At 38.1% G+C, this 17,096-nt stretch overlaps 1 protein-coding gene across 2 annotated transcripts in view; it reads right to left on the bottom strand.

The window, feature by feature from the left end:
* Window positions 1-3,436: 3,436 nt before the first annotated feature.
* The window catches only part of GADL1 (glutamate decarboxylase like 1), an 80,258-nt gene continuing 66,598 nt past the window's right edge, over window positions 3,437-17,096 (bottom strand). For both annotated transcript variants that reach the window (XM_064672457.1, XM_064672463.1), the window contains one exon: window positions 3,437-6,145. In XM_064672457.1, the coding sequence (XP_064528527.1) occupies window positions 5,972-6,145 (174 nt within the window). In that variant the 3' untranslated portion in view covers window positions 3,437-5,971. The remainder of the gene's footprint in view (window positions 6,146-17,096) is intronic.

The raw sequence follows: 17,096 nt of genomic DNA, 5'->3' as shown, positions 1-17,096 counted from the left end.
GTGTTTAACATGATCTACCTCTGACCAAGAAGTTCTTGCAACTTTTTGTAAGTCCTCAAAGATTTTGCACTTTGTTTGACTTAGTCTCCCCTGCCACATGTTCTTAAAAATCACCTAGTTCTTCATGCATGTCAAACTCTAAAATTTCCAGCACAGCTTCATCAGCAAACTTCATGAACATACGTCTGATCTTTCTGGAAGGGTTAGCGATGAAAGTATGAAGTTAGATTAGCTCAGGATCAATACCAAGGTATAACTTTCTCCATTATTTGTTTTCATCTTTCACTAGATAATCCTACCCACCTTACATTTTCAGTCCTGCTTCCCGTCTTATGTAGGTTTTCCCAAATGATACAACAGCAAATACTTTAAGAGTCCAGTCTAGAAAATCAATTTTTCTATTCCCAGAAATCTCTCTGGCTAGTCTAGTAGCATTTCCCTCTGCTAAGCCTGTATCTCAGTATGTCCCATTTTTCACTCACTACTGTCTCCTGGTAGTGACTCCTTCAACAATTTTCCTAAAGCCACCATGCAAGTTTTCACAAAATAGAAGTTTTAAGTTCCTTGTGTATCATTCATCTGTAAAACAGAACAACTAACATTTCTTTCTCCTACTCTTTGTCTTATTTAGTTTCACAAGGCTAAACTGATCTCCCACGTGAAGTCACGATTTTGGTGTTACCATAGTTCCAACAGAAGTGAGTGATTGTCGTCTGAGCATCTAGATAGGAGAAAAGGAGGGCAAAACATCACATCAATATACCAACCCGGCACTGCTTTTGCTTCAGCTTTCAATCTTACCTCTTTTGCTACACTTTCCCTGTAGCTCCAAATACTGAAAATATCCCTATGAAAAAATGTACAGGCGTGAGAGAGGGCACAGAAACAGAGGAAGAATAAAATCCATATCACCTGGCATGAAAAGGGAATATGGATAAAGCTGCCAGTGTCAGTGCATGCCAGATTTAAGGAGTCACTTCCCAGAATGACAAGCTGGGTAAAAGTCTCTTGGAAGAACAGTGTTGGGCAGAGGACAGTATTGACTACACAGTCCCAAAGGCAGATGTTACGTTCCATGGGCCCGTGCTATTTCATGGCAAGTGCTTTCATCATACTTTCTATTTTTAAATAGTTTTGTACAAGTTACTTACATGAAAGAAACTACTCCATCAAAACAGAACATCTGCGTTTGACAGAATTATTAAGAGTCTCCATCCTTCACTTTCTATTATTTGCCTTCATCCTTGATAAAATAATAATTTTACTGGTTTTCTTTAAAAGATTTTAAAAATGTGATCAACTGTTCTTTAGTTGCACATGAGCTACCAAGGCTGAAAGTGGTCATCTTTGTTGGACCTTTTAAAGATTACCCCTTCAGTGTCACTTTTATTATTGAGACTGCTCTAAAACAAACTTTACCGTGATATATACAAAAATCGTTAATGTGTAAGCATGTACAAAGCGTCCAGCCTTCTGAAAGGGCTTCTCTAGGACAGTGGATGGACATGGCATGCTGGGGCAGACTGCTGCAGTGCCAGGGTATGTGCAAGTCCTTTGCTTGGTACGGCTTCCCCACTCCACCCCTGCAGCACAGACACAAGGCACAGCCACGTACAACAGATTTAGCTGAGGTTAATTGTTTGCACGACCATTGTTTCCTTCTGTGGGTTTGCCTTGAAACCTTTGACACTCCCCTTATTGCAGTGCAAATTTCCTCGTTTTGTTTTGTTTCTCAAAGTAATTTTTGGCTGATTATTGTGTAGTTACAGAATTAGAGTAATAGCATCTAATTGTACATCTGAAGCAAAACCATGTAATTGTGGGAGACTAGATTCAATTTAAAGAAAGAAAACCCCTCCACCAGGGTTTCTTGTGCTCACAGTGCTTTTGCCAGGCAGTGCTGCTTTGATTGCATCTAACCTGCAATTAGCATGAGCAATTAAGACAAAATTAACGTGTGCAATTGCATTATTTCAGGATGTAACACTAGTAATATTTAGCAGTTACTGAACTAGATACAGTGCTTATAAGCTCAAATAACTGTCAGCATTTACTAGTTACACCACAGGAAGGAGGACAGGTGTGAGTTGGCCCTACCTACAGCAACTGATTTCCAGGATGAACAAGCTTTATTCGCCTGCTGAAAGCCCATGGAAGCAGCCAATGGGGAAAAGAGGCTGGGCAGTTTTGGCACTGTTGAAAGAGTGGGACCCAAACGCCACTTTCAGCTTACTTTCAGCTTGTTACAGAGCTCACATGTAACATAATAGAGAGAGCAAGTTTAACATTTTGTATTTCTGAATTATTCTCCTCTGCCTTCAACATTTCATATCAGTTTTGTAAGCCCTATAAAGGTACAAGGATTTAAAAGTAAAAATTACTTGAGTAATTTTTACAGCATGAATTAATGCTGTGATTTGTGTATATGAGGAAGCCTCAGGCAACATAACAGGCTTTTACATACTCCTACCATTCTGGGAATGCAACTCTACCAGTTCTACCACACCTTTCTCAAAGGACATTTCTTGTCCTTTAGGGACAAGGTTAAATGCTATTTGAAAAGCATCTTAATGAACTATTGAAGGATACAAATGAAAATACATTTCAATTCAGTCTCACAGAAATAAAGATGTATCTAAACCTGTAGGCACAAACCTCAACTAGATAAAATGAGATGTTCAGAGTGCAAAACTGCTGGTATTAAAATGGAAGATCCCAGTCATAAAACTCAGGGCCCAATCCAGGAAGGGTTTCCAGTTACACCAGTGGGAGTTAGAAGCACTAAAATCACACATAACCACACTCTAATGATTAGTATTAATCAATCACAGAAACTCATAATAGAAGTCCTAAGACAGGGTCTACCGGCTCTAGGCATACTGATTTATGTGAGTGATTTTTTGCACATGGACCCATCACAAAATGCCCAAAGGTCTCCCAAGATGCAGCCACCCAACCAAGAGGAAAAATTGCCTCAGCATCCCTTCTGTCTAAGTATTTCTTTCCTTTTCTATTGAAAAATTATTAGGGGTAGATAAGAAATTACAGTCAACCAATGGATCAGGTTCTACACTGATTTATGCATGTACCTCACTACTTCCAGAATTTGGTGCTTCTCAGTAATTAGGAGCAGGAGCTCATGAGCCAATCTCAACTAGCTAGAACAGACAAAAAAAAATTAAATGCATTTCTGCGCAGACAACTTATCTCCTGCATTTGAAAGCAAGAGTAAGATAAATTGTGACATGTTTTCATCCACAGTGTTTATTAAAGATGATATGGGCACAGCACACAGATAAACCACATCCTGAAGCAGGGTCAAACCAGGTTTCACATTTTAAAGCTGAAGTGCTATCTATCTGGAGTGCTCATAGGTACCTCCTTTATATGTATACCTCTGCAGTTCCAGACTGACAAATGACAAACACAGACTATATTTATAAGGCTGTCATTTATTTCACTTTTTATTAAAATCACCAGCTACAAAATAGATATTTTGTACATACTAGTCCTAAATAAGCAACAATAAGAAAATTACATTAGTCCTGAAATATTGTGCACCTGGGACATGATAAAGGGTCAGAAATAATACAAATTATATGGAGATTAGATAAGGTAATCACATCACACTGGAAGGTTAACCTATAGCTTTGAAGAAATCAGTGCACATGTTGATCAGAGACCTATTTTCTGCAAACACAAAAGAAGTTCCAGCTTGCTCTCATTTAAAAATACTATAGCCACTACTGTTACAGAAACAAACTGTGTTACTTCAGTCTTACATGTGCCATAAGTGTTACAGTATCTGGAAACAGAGAAATGCACTAAAAACATGAAGAGAAACAAGACAGTAACACTTCTTTGAGAGTGGTGGTGCTGATGAAAGGTGTCATAACTTCTTCATGAATCAAAAATCAAGTACTCACCATAAACAAAACATCCTGACACTGTATTGTCTTTCCCTTCAAGGTCAAAAAAAAAAAAAAAAAGAAGGAGAAGAGAGAACAATCTTGTCTAACTCAGGAAGCAACAGCAAAGTCATCTCATCCATCCAGCACTCCTTGTGTACTTTGCACTCTACCCAGAGTGACCAGGAGGCAAAATAAGCCTCACGAGCCCTGAATTTAGGTATGGGCTTTCCAAGATCCTGGTAGCTGGTACAGCCAGAAGACAAGCCAATTAATGATTGAGTGATTTGTGAGTATTAAAAGGCAAAATCCAGGGGCCACATTATGATACTCATTTTTATATTACTATCAACATGGGTTTGGTTTAAAGTTCATTAGATCACTATGATAGCAGAAGTGTATTCACCTCCAGGACACTGTTAAAGGCATCTGTCAGGGGCTGCAGGATGATTCTTGCTCCTAACTACTGCTCTGATAGTGCGACCTCCTTGGTTATCATGGCCTTGCTGAACTTTTCACACCATCGTCTTGGAGATTGGAAGTAGGAATTTCATGCAATGTTGGATCCTAGTACAGTGTAGGAAATGAAAATGAGGAAGTGTTGTGTTTAAAGACAGCTTTCAGGACAGAAAACATTATAGCAGAAAGGTTCATATTGGTCAGTGCTACCTCAAATGCAGAATAAGAACAAACATCAAAACATTAGACTCAAGCAGATGTTGCTTACAAGGTGAAAGACATGGCTATTTCCGTTAGTTTGCTGCAAGAACTTCATCCCAAGAAATAAATTTCTATCTTTATAAAATAGATCATTTTTATAGAATAAAAACAGATGAAAGATATACTTTAACTCTTAACACAAACACAAAGTGCAGAACTTAGTTTTCTAACCTAAGATTGACCAAAAATGTTCAAGCTGTTCATATCCTAAAATCACAGGAAGACCTTCTCTGATCACTACTACTGTAATTTCAGAGTCAAATTACAAATTATACACTGATAACATAAGATCAAGTCATCTCAAATCTGTAGCAAAATACAAAACAAATAATGACAAATAAGTAATTTTTCTATATTATTAATATATAGTCACTATGCACAAAAATATGCATCTTTTGGGTAAATATATATTTTTTCTCTGTTATAATTTTAAAGTGCATCTAAAAGCTTCTAAATAAATCTTTATACTTTAAAAATAGAAGAAGGTAAACAGTAGTTCAGAAATGGTAGGTAACTCTTGTTAACAAAGAGTTAAGAAATTCTAAGTGTTATTCCAATATTCTCAGCTGTGCTAAAGTGGTGGTGATATTTTGGGTGCACAACACTGGCAAACACTGAGTGGACCCAATGACTGTGTTTCCTAGAATCACAAAATCCTGTAGGCTGGAACGGACCTTAATAGGTCACCTGGTTCAACCTGCTCAAAGCAGGGTCAATATTGGTTACTCAGGACTTGGTGCAGGAGGTTCCTGCAAACCTCCCAGTGTGGTGACTGCAGTGAGCCTCATTCCAGTCTGCCTGTGCTCACAGCAGAAAACCTGGGCAATCCACTTAGCTAGGGCCCTTGAGGAACTCTTCATATAAGTTCAAAATTTCCAGTCTTATCAGTTTAATTACTAACCAAACTAAAATATTGACAGAGTAGATAATTAACTAGCATCTTAAGGCTCACTGAGCTAAACCACTTCTCACAGCAACTTCAGAGGAATATTGCCTGCATACACAAGTGACCAGTTTGAGCTACACTGTGCACAGGCACCCAGAAAATAGCTGCCTTCCCTGGGACATAGATACCATTTGCAGAAGCGCGCCCGAGGAAACACTTCTTAGAATGGCAGCAATGGTGCTGCAAGCACCAGCCCGTCCCAGCCCCCATCAGCAAATACTTTCCAGTGAAGGGGTGTTCTACCTGCAAAGTTCTCACCTTCAATCTATACAACGACAGTTTCCAAACTATATGTCAAGCTTTTTACTACCTTTCACAGAATAACACCAGAATGCTGCTGCCACTCTCTCTCCATAAATATCACACGTGAGCAGCACCTGATGCTGTCGATCTACAGCTACAAGTCCTTAGCAAGAAGTTCAATTTCGTCCAGCAAGAAGTCCATGTCCTCTCGACTAACTTGTGGGCTGATCACCACCTGACGGAAGAAGTTGACTTTGCCCCGGTGAGGCTGGTACCCAAGCATCATGCTGCCCTTCTTCATCATCCTCTCTTTAATTATAGGAGCAACCTGAAAGTAGACACAAAAAAAGGTTGATGTCACTCTCAGAAATATAGCATTTTTGGGCAAGAACTGTATTTTGTGACCTAAAAAGTTTTTTTGAAGTGTCTGAGTTTTGCACCTCTTGCCTGTCTTCCCACTGCCTGCTCCAAGTAACAGCAAAGCTCAGGCCTGCAGATTTAGAGGCAGACTGCACTGAGACCCTCAGCTTCTGGGACTCCTGAAAGAATCAGAGCAAGATCTAAACCCCTCAAAAGCCTGCTGTTTGAGGCATTCATCTGTGGCATGGGAAAGACTGGGTTAAGGTCCCTAGTCTTCCTGATTTAGATCAAAGGTTTGAACCCAGTCACAGATAGTTAAAGGCAGGGTCTGTCTCCTTGTACTAATTAAGCTAAGAATGACTTCTCTCCCTTGATGGCCCTTCTCCCACCACATCTGCAAAGCATCTGCCCCTAGAGGACATTCTCAATTGTACCTTTGTGAAACTTAATCTGTCAAAGAAGTCTATTAAGGGAGAAGGTCTGATTCTGAAGCTTAAGATTTCATCTCTTAGATTTAGGCATAAGTAGCATTTGTCTACACCACTCTTGCACAGAATGAAATCTCACAGGTGTCTTACTGCAGATGAAAACATGAGTGAGATTGGCAGAATCAGGTCCTTATAGCTGAGCACTTGATCTTATCCCAGCAGGGCTGTAAACTTTGGCCAGTTAATCTTGTGCTTAACTTTAGGTGTGTGAGTAGTTCTGCGTTGTCATGCTTGAAATAGGTCATAAGCTGAAATGAATTGCTCGACTAAGTACTCTATTCCTTGGAAGAAATAATTCAACAAATTCAACAAATAAGTAACTTGACAGAAGTAGTACTTTTTAAAAGGTCTGGCATTTTAATATATTATTAAAATATTTAATATATTATATATTTAATATATTCTATGTATATTTAATATATCAGTAATAACATCACGGTATTTCAGGACAGTGTATTCCTTTTTTTCTTTTTGTGATGGTTTGACTTTGAACCAAGAAAATAGGCGTGTGACCTAAAAGTTTGGGCCAGATACTATCACCTGATTTGCAAAAGGAAAATGATGATGCCAACCCTACCTTAATAGATTTATTTTTATGGCATATATTAGTAAGCAAGTCCTGTACAATTTGCTTAGATAGAAACAGGTAAGGTTTTCAACACTAACAGCCTAGCTTTCCCGTATTTCTTTAGTGGTACATGTCTAAACTACAGTTGTTTCAAAATGTGTATCAAATTCAGAGGAGGAGTGTTTATGGCTCCAACTTGATTCATATCTCTGATTTTGCTTTATCTTTGTGATAAAACTAGGTTGTTTATTTAGCATTCGTTTTTTAAACTATGAGAGTGATGGAGTCACAATTCTAACTAAAGTCCAGTGCAAAAAATCAGTATAAATTGTTCTGCCTCAGGGTCACCATGAGCGGGTCACATCCTTGGTACCACAAGGGGTAACCCACAGCAGCTGTGGCCTGAAATAACCATGACACTGTGACATTGTGCCCAGGAGGCACTGTGCTGAACACCATATACATACAGAAAAGAAAAAATTCCTCCACCTCTGTACTTGACAAGAACCCCCAAGTGACTTCTGCTCAAGGAATAAAGACACTACAAGTGCAAGGGGAGAAGCAAATTCTTCTTAATACACTTTCTCAGGCTCTTCTTTAAGATTCAAATCCCTATGGCAACTTTTAGCCTTTATTGATGTTTCATCAGAGTTATTTCATCTTTTGTATCACACTATTGATTCTCTTCATCTCAACACCTGGCGCTCCACAATCCATCATCCCAAAATGTGCAGTAGCAAAAATGGAGACCATGAAAGCAAAAACATTTATGGCTTCAGTAATCTGAGGACTGTAAATATACTGCATTTCAATAGGTCTTCTCTCATGAAAAGGAAAGGTAGAAAAACCTCACTTTCATGATCTCATCAATTATCTCATTCATGCTAATGAAGCTGTCCTCTTAATCTGAAGTTTGTCCATCCCTTTTTGAAGCCAAAACAAAAACTTCCTACATAAAGAAATAAACCAAACCAAAACAAAATCTTACAAGCTTTTGACAGGATTACTTTTGGAAAGATTTTCCATCAAGTATTTTGCATGTTCTATTTGCTACAGTTGTGCAGTCAGTGTAACAAAACTGTCAGGGATCTTATCCACAGAAAGCAGTAAGGAACAGAATCTGTGTCCAAACACTTAAGTACATGTCTCACAAAAGAACAATAAAATGATACATGCATGCTAAGGCAGGAGCACAGGGTATGACTGCTAACAGAAGGGAGAGGCAACTACCACTTTGCAGCAGAAAAATTAGACCTAAAAGAAACTAATTGCCTAGTGAGGAGTTCAATGAGTTTAATTCCAACCAAAGTCAATGAGACCTGAGGATGCTCAGATATCAGAAAGAGCTGCACAGGTCCATTCAGGATAGGCTTCTCGGAAAGCAATTTAGTGAGAGTGAGATTGCTTCACCAGTCCAATTATTTTACTATGGAACTTACTTCAAATTGTAAATCTAATTCTTTTTGTGGCCTGCCAGTGGAGCAGTCTCAGAATTTTAAGTGTAATATATCCTAAACCCAAAGTTCTCTTCTCTCCTTTGCTCACTTCACCTTTTCCTTCCCACTGCTAGCCTTTCCTGCCAATCCATCCTGGAGATTATAATTTCAAATGCTCACTACAGCAGGTCCTTCTTCCACCTAGGAAGGTGGGGAGAAGGCGCCATGTGTGGGAGGTCATCCTGCAGCAGGGCTGCTCACATTGCTCTGTGCAGCCAAAGGCCCGTGGAACTGCTTAGCCTGAGGACTGATGGGTGCACCACACTCTCCCTGTGGAGACCTACACAGAGGCTGTAACAGTTCTACTTCCCTTATTATTAATAGCAGAGCGGTTTTTTTAAATAGACCAAAAATTACAGAGTAGTTTAGCTCCTTTTCTACCTACCTGAGTGACAGGATAATCTGTTCTCTCACTCTCAGCCAGCACTTAGCTATACTACAAGCAACAAAAAGTTTAAGCACTGAAGTTTAAGCTGTTTCTATCATGAGTCCAGACTACAGCTGATCCTCCTATATATTTACAACAAAGATGCCAATGTTCCTTCCCAGCACATATACACACACAGAGCACTGCAATAAGTAGCCAGGACCAGCTTGGATGCTACAGCTGAAATCCTAATACACCCGAGGATCAGGAGAGCAACATATCTCCCTCTCCATATCTCAAGTATCCTTGAGAAAACTGATTCTGCACAGTCATACCATAGGGCAATATCTTAAAACCACTGGGTCCCACTGATTGACTCATTAGTGACATTTAATCCAAGTTTCTCCAACACTTTAAGAATTTCCATCAGGCTCAGGTCATGATAGCATAACACACTTTGGCAACCACCCTTAAAAACTGACTCAAAAAAAGAGCTGAGCATATTCTCAGCAGGGGAATCACATACTTAGTGTCTCGGAGAGCTAGTTCCCAAGTCCGGACAATAAAAATCTTTTCAGAGGACTTGATGAAACACCTATCTGAGATAATTTCTTCTTCTTCTTCTTCCAGATAGCAAGATCTCCAAAATAATTCTCAAAGTGGTCAAACTCTGTAAGCCTGGTTCTTAAACTAAAAACAACCTCCTAGCACATGGGTTTCTTGTGTAAAGTGAAATCTACAGAGCAGCTCCATTAAATAGGGGGTGTTCTTACTCCATTAGTCACAGCACAGTATTATGGTTTGGTATTCATTTACTATTATTTGCCTCCTGTTGAACAGTATGGGCATTTGTAAGAAGAACTGGTTTGTAAATTTTATTCTAGTAACAAAAACAAACAAACAAAAATCATAAGGTAATCAGGTGCCTAACTTTTCAAATCACATAATCCCATTAACTTCTAAAATACATACCCCACCTGCACTAGTGCTGCTGGGTATGGATAGCCAAATAAGTTGTCCTAAAGAGGAGAATTTCCCAACAAATATGCTACTTTGTTCATTTTGCTGAAATAAAGAAATCAGCACCTACTGGTTCTAATTAGCCTCTTATTTTTCTTCACTAATGTTGTCTCTGACAATCGCAATTAACAGATATGCTGAAAATGCAAGAAAGCTCAGGTTGGATAACTGCAAAATAGCTTGCTGATAATGGAAGACCATGTCAACCTTGATTATAGATTTCTTTCTTGATGCCCTCCTTTAATCTATAAGAGATCCCATTTTAGACTTAATTCAGTATTTTCATGCCGAGTCCCACTAATATCATCAAAAATTATATTCTATGCCCCTGACACTGCATCTCTGCTACCTGAATGCTCCCTGTACTGCCATCATTCTCACATCGTTCTCACAGTTGGATAGTCTAGTCATACCTGATGTTACATATCACAACAGTTTTTCCAAACTGTAGGCTAGAGGCTATAACCTTTAAAAGCAACATTCTATATTTTTTTTATTTAAACACTAAGGCAAAAGGAATGTTGCAAAACACTAAGTTGCAAAATTGCTAAAAATGCTGGGTAACCATATTCTGCTAAGCAATAAATTTGAGAATACATGCCTTCAGGGGGAAAAAAAAAAAGTCATGAATTTGACAAATATCCTAAGACAGCATTAGCTAGAAAAAAAACAGAAAAAGAAACCAGAAAAGCCTGAAGTTTTTCTAAACTTTGAAAACAAAAATATTTTGAGTATTTGTTTCAAAACACTATTTTCAATTAAAACTCAAATTCAATTGGAAATTGACCCATTTTTATTGCAGCCAGTAGGAAAGAACTGAGGAAATTGAAACTAAGCAAATTGCTTCATTTTAGCTTGCCTGAAAACAAAAATTCTTTCTGATCAACTAAAACCAAGAATTGCTTCCAGTTTCTCAATTCAATGGCCAAACCAAAAAATCTGTTTTCTGTACAACCATAAATATGTGGGATCAAAAGTGTTGACACCGCTTAACTGTAACAGCTGTAGAATTTTTGTACCTCAGAAAAGACAGAAAGTATGAGAAAACTCATAGGACTGTCTGTTCTGTTGGCAAAACCTGTCTGGACATCCCATGTGAACAGCTTTGAGTAGTGTGGATGACTAAATGTGCCAGCCCAGCAAGTATTACAAAGACAGAATGCTTACAAAAACTAGTGTCAATACTGGCAACTGCTATTCAGAAACATTTTTCCAAATCTTTTGAACAATTCCCAGGTCACTGAGCATCTATGCAACATAAAGTTAAAGAGCTATTCCAGCTGCTGGAGCAGCAACTCCCAGTCACCAGACCCTATTCTGTTTCTGATATTAATTTCCAAATTGCCATGGTCTTCAATGGAAGCAGAATGCAATTATCTAAATTTCCTTCTTATGTGTCTGCTTCAGGTGGCAGTTTGCAAACAGCCTTCAGCTTTTACTACAGAAAGCCACAATCGCAGCAAATCAATAACCTTTCTAGGGATCAATAAAAGCAGGCTGACAGAGTTGGAAGGACAGGAGCATATTACCAGCTCAAACTATTTCTCTTCCTCAAATACAGCCTTGATTAAATTTTCCAAGCTACAGAATACTGCCCTAGAAACTGGCTGAAGAATTGTAGCTAGAAGACAAAAAATCTGCCCTTTTGACAAAATGGAAAGATCACATTCTCACGATTTCACAGATATGGAAAACACATTTTGTGTTCTTGTCTCAATTATTCCTTGCAATGGAAGACAAATTTATACAGAACAGTCCCTCCCTCATCTGATAAAAAAAAAAATCTATTTTGGCTCCCCCAGAAGGGGCAAACACTTTCATTTGGAAGTTCATGATTGTTACTTAAAAGGCAACTTACTGGTTGTTCAAAGTCTGACAAGTTATGCTTCCTGACAGAAATGAGCAGTTGGGATCCATGCATATTCCTAAGAAAACAACTATTGTACAACAATTACCACCAAAACAAAAAGTAAATAGAAGTCCAGTTCAGGAAGTATTCAGACACAATTTTAAACTTTTACATATGGGCTATTAAATACAGTGGGTCTTCACAGTATTGTTTCTTATCTTGCTTAAATGACAGAATGATGGTTTGAAGTACTGGACACGGACTCAACAAATAAGACTGGTCCCAAACTCTCCCAGAGGCTGTTTGGACAAATAACTACACCTCTTTTGGGTAATATGTTTCTTTTTTCCTTCAGGGCAGTGAAGTATTATGTGTTCCTACATCATATATTTGTGGGGGTTGGTCTCATCTCCCAAGTAACAAGCAATGGGTCAAGAGGAAATGATCTCAAGTTGCACCAGAGGAGGCTTAGACAGGACATTAGGGAAAATTTCATTACTGAAAGGGTGGTCAAGCATAGGAAGAGGCTACCCAGGGAAGTGATGTGCACTTAGGGACAAGGTTTAGTGGTGGACTTGACAGCGCTGGGTTAACGGTTGGACTCAATGACTCAAACAGTCTTTTCCAACCTAAATGATTCTATGATTCTATCTACTGTAAATGGCCCTGATACAATGGTACAGAGCATCCACAAGGTATGATACATGTATTAAAAAATTCCTGTGTCAAAAAGGTCTCACAGGCATACCACAATATATGTCACAACATATCTGCTGCATTTCCCAGAATGGTTAGAAAAGATAAGTTTGACATCAATGATACCGGTAATTATGAAGTAAGAACAGTAGCTGGCATCTTAATATTGATCATTGGATGCGATACAAATTAACAAAACACTTTTGTTTGGCTGTAATTACAAAACTAGCTAAATACTATAAATATTTGGAAGTAATAGTGCTTTCAACATATTTTACACTGAGAAATTATATTCCCCACTGTTAAATATCTTTTCTTGCTTTTTGCTGCAACATCAGTTGCTGGCTTTAAAACAACAGGCTTTTTCCCTTTTGGTGATAATTAAAAAGAAACTCAGACCATTTGTCAGCTGTCACAGCAACTGGGACAATCGAAATACCAAATATTTGCACATCCAATCACAGCTTCATTGCTGTAGCCAAGGCGCTCAGTAAAACCCAAACATGTTTTTCTTTTGTCTAGAATTTGTTCTGGGCCCACATCCCTAAACCACTAATAAATTATTGCCGTGCACTATTGCACCAGTGTTCCCTTTGTGCCACACCAGGCAACAAAAGCAGAAATAAGTGCATTTGTCAAAATAGCAGTAACCACTTCCACATTCTTCAGAGCAACTAACATATCAAAGGAGAACAGATGCTCTGGTATTTTTGTCCCAGTACTGACATTCTCTGTGCACCTTCAACTTACACTCAGGGCTGCACAGTATGTCTGCACTGCAATATATTGCAAATCATCTTCCCATCCATTGCTTTTTGCCAGAAGACACATTAATGAACCTCGCAAAGCACTGAAAATGACCTGAATAATAGGAGCTGGTGGGTTGGCCTTGGATTTTGATTGTGTTAAGTGACTTCTTTAGTTGACCATTTATGCAAGAAAAAATAGCCTTCAAAGGCTTTACACTAATGTTATCGGCTCTGAAAAGGAAGAGCCAGGACAGAATGGCCCCCAGAACAGAATCAGCACTTAAACAAGTTTGCATGTATTTTTATTTACAGTTAAAAAGTACATTGGTGAACAACACAATTTTCCATGTGCACAGTCCCATGGCTTTTTCTGTCTGAGCACATGTGGCTTTTCAAGACAATTCACATGAAATTCCTATTATTTTTCTGTCATTTCTGTGTTGCTCTACCAAGGTCTTATTAACAAGCCATGTGGAAAGCGTAGGCATTAAGAAAACACCAGAGGCTAGCACACAATACGAATCCAGAGTTCTCATGTGTTTAAAAGATAGTTGAGTGCTACTAGTTTTATAAAAATAATTACCTTAAAAGCTTTCATAACATACACAAGGCTCTTCTGTGCACCATTTTTTTAAGTTCCCATTTTAGTGACTAGGTTTTCCGGTCTTTCAACCCTGCCAAAGCTCCCCTTTTCCATCCAAGATGAAAGGGTAGCTTGCCACCTTGAAAGCCAGAGTAACTAACAAAAAACCTAATCCTTTTTGGTTCGTATGCACAGGAATGAGCTTCAGTTCTACTTCATTGAGGGGACAAAGAAATCACGGTGTAATGAGAATGTCTGGGGCTGGAAGGAATACTTTTCGATAGGAAACGACTGCATTATGTGGTGACACGAGTTCAAAAACTCAATATGCTTCTAGTGTAGAAAAAGGAATGTCACTTCAGAAAGTGGGAATGATTCCCAGCTGTTAAGATCTTATTTACTACTTGCACAAGTCAGCTTCTGGCATAAGGTAGCAGCACCTTCTGTATTTGCATTACAGTAAGAATTAAAGAACAGTAATGTATATTTCTTTATATTCTTTAACCAGAACAAAAGAAAAATTAGTAATTCAAGAAAACTAGATACATTTGTCTTGGGTTTTTTTCTCCTTAAAAACATCCTACTGACTTTCTCAGAGGCTTCTTACAATGTCTTGGGGAGCATGAAGGGATAGTGTCTACCATGACCCAGACTGCTAACACAAAAGGAAGGCAGTTGTCTAACCTGTTCACCCAATTTAACAAAGAAAATTATCCTATTTGCCCCTCCATACAGTGAAATACAAGACCAGTAACTGTCAGTTATTAAAAATGTTTTCTTACCTGAGACTCATTTATGTAATGCCCAATATGGCTGTGAAATAAAGACCACAAACCCTACGACATGGAGCCCTATCAAAGTCAACACAACACTTTTCTCATGTACATCTTGCCCCAAGACAATGTTCACTCCAGCTCAGCCTTGCTCCTCTCCTCATTCCCAGTGAGCAAGTTTTCCTTTTTTTTATCCCCAACTTAAATCCAAAATATGTTACAAACCATTAACAAAATAAGTAAATGCACGGACAACCAGGAAACTGAAAGAACAAAGCAGGATCTCTAGGGTTTCAAAATATGCAAATTTCATTGCAGTCTGAAAGGGTTAAAAATGAAAGGAAAATAATGATTTGCTCCTACAAGTATTTGCAAACTACAGACAGAAAATATAGGTAATTATGACTAATAACAGTCTTAGGTAAATAGAATTAGACTGCAGTCAATTCCTAGATAATTTCAGTCGAAAGGGGAACAACAGACTGGGCACAAAATTTAGAATCCATTTTGCAAGACTTTGTAGCCTCAAAGGAATATATGGAATAAAAAATTTGCTAACCTCAGGTCTACCCTATACCCCTATGGACATAGCTCAGTATTCAGAGGCACAGATGAAATCCCCTAATCCTGTGCACCAAATTGCTTTGAGAACCTTATTCTTTCACCAGTCTGACCAGATATTCACTCTGGACCATAGCAAATGCCACAATTTCCCTTAGTGCCACATGTACCTATAAATAACACACAATTAGAAAGAAAATAAAAGCAGGGTGAAATATTGGCACATTTTTGTCAGGCTTCTGCACCAACATAGATACTCTTATGAAAGAGAGAGAACAAGAACAATCTTTAGATCTTTGAAAGCAATTATGATCTGCTATATAAAACTCATCCATTAAAGTCTTCTAGATTTCACTTCCTTTATTAAAAAAAAATTTGCAGAACTCAATAAATACAAATAATCTTCCTACAAAAATTTATAAACTCTCTGATTGGACATTGTGTCTGGAAAAAATTCTCTACATTAGTAAACATTCACCTACAGAAGTCTGCCATTGAAGTACAAGGAGTTTTATAACGAAATTCACCTGTGGTAGAGTTAGACTAACCCATATTTTCTTATAACTCTATTAAATTTGAAAGGAAGGTCTAAATACCTGCTGAATGGATATCAATCTCAAGGATTTTCTACTGCTTTTAGAGGAGTCCTTCTCTGTTATAAGAAATTTTGTAAGACTTGTAAATATTTCTGGCGACACTGACCCCTTTGGAGAGTAACAAGAAATCCCTCCCTTGTAGGCATGAAAAAGAAACATATTCCATCTCATTTCTCTTGAAATGCCTACAGTTGGAAAGGAATCTGTGGCCTAAATATCTGAAGCACAAAATGCAAGTGAAGTCTTAGAAAGTACTTTGTATCTCAGTACACATGAAGGAGCTGGATTTCCTCCCACTCATCCCCACAGATATTTTTGACACCACTCACAACATCACACAAATATAAAGACTGCTTAATTGAGCAGATGATGCAAGCTATACACTTTTTCTGTGGCATTACTAGTAATTGATTGAAATTTTTTATAGAGCAACAGCGAGGAAGGGTAATTTAGGGCCCCACCCTTTTTTTCAAGTGTCTGTAAATTCAATGTTTACCTTCAGTTTCTTAAAGAAGTGTTTGATGCAGCAGGAGGGAAATGCAGCTCCCCTCTCCTCCTACTGAAGTTGGTGATAGGAAACAGAAGAGTGTTAATGTAATAAGTGGATACTCATTTAAGTGGAGGCAAGCTTAAGATTTATTGACCTGAGAGCAAGAGGTCAATATTTATTCAGAGAACAATAAATCTTGATACTTCATTCTAACAGATGTTAATCCAATGTATTATTAAATCCATCCCATTAAAGCTAATTAGATTGTGTGTCCTCGTGAGCTTTGTTGCCAATAGTCATTAGTATTGCCATGGATCGTAATTACTGTGCTTTGATAATTAAATCATATAATATCCAATAAAATTAAATATATGGGGAGAGAAATAATTATTTTTCTCTACCATGATTATATTATTGTACATTTCATTGAGCTCTTCCTTCATGGTGCTGTAGACCTTCCTTACATTCTTCTGCCAGGACCAGCATAGCTAAGGAATCAAAAGTTCTCTGTGAACTACACCATTTTTTAAACTTTTTCATTTGTCTTAAAAACCTGATGCTCTCAAAGCCACATCCATCTACTACTCATGCACTAGGCAGGTAAGGAGTAGTGTAAGCAGTAAGTAGCTGCTGTTAGGGAAAAGAAAAAGAGAAAAGGAAGAAGTCATACTCCTAAGTATAAG

This window comes from Pseudopipra pipra, chromosome 1 (assembly GCF_036250125.1).
Source record: "Pseudopipra pipra isolate bDixPip1 chromosome 1, bDixPip1.hap1, whole genome shotgun sequence".
Lineage (NCBI taxonomy): Eukaryota > Metazoa > Chordata > Aves > Passeriformes > Pipridae > Pseudopipra > Pseudopipra pipra.
The sequence above is the reverse complement of the archived record's forward strand: the minus strand, read 5'-3'. Positions and strand labels throughout refer to the sequence as shown.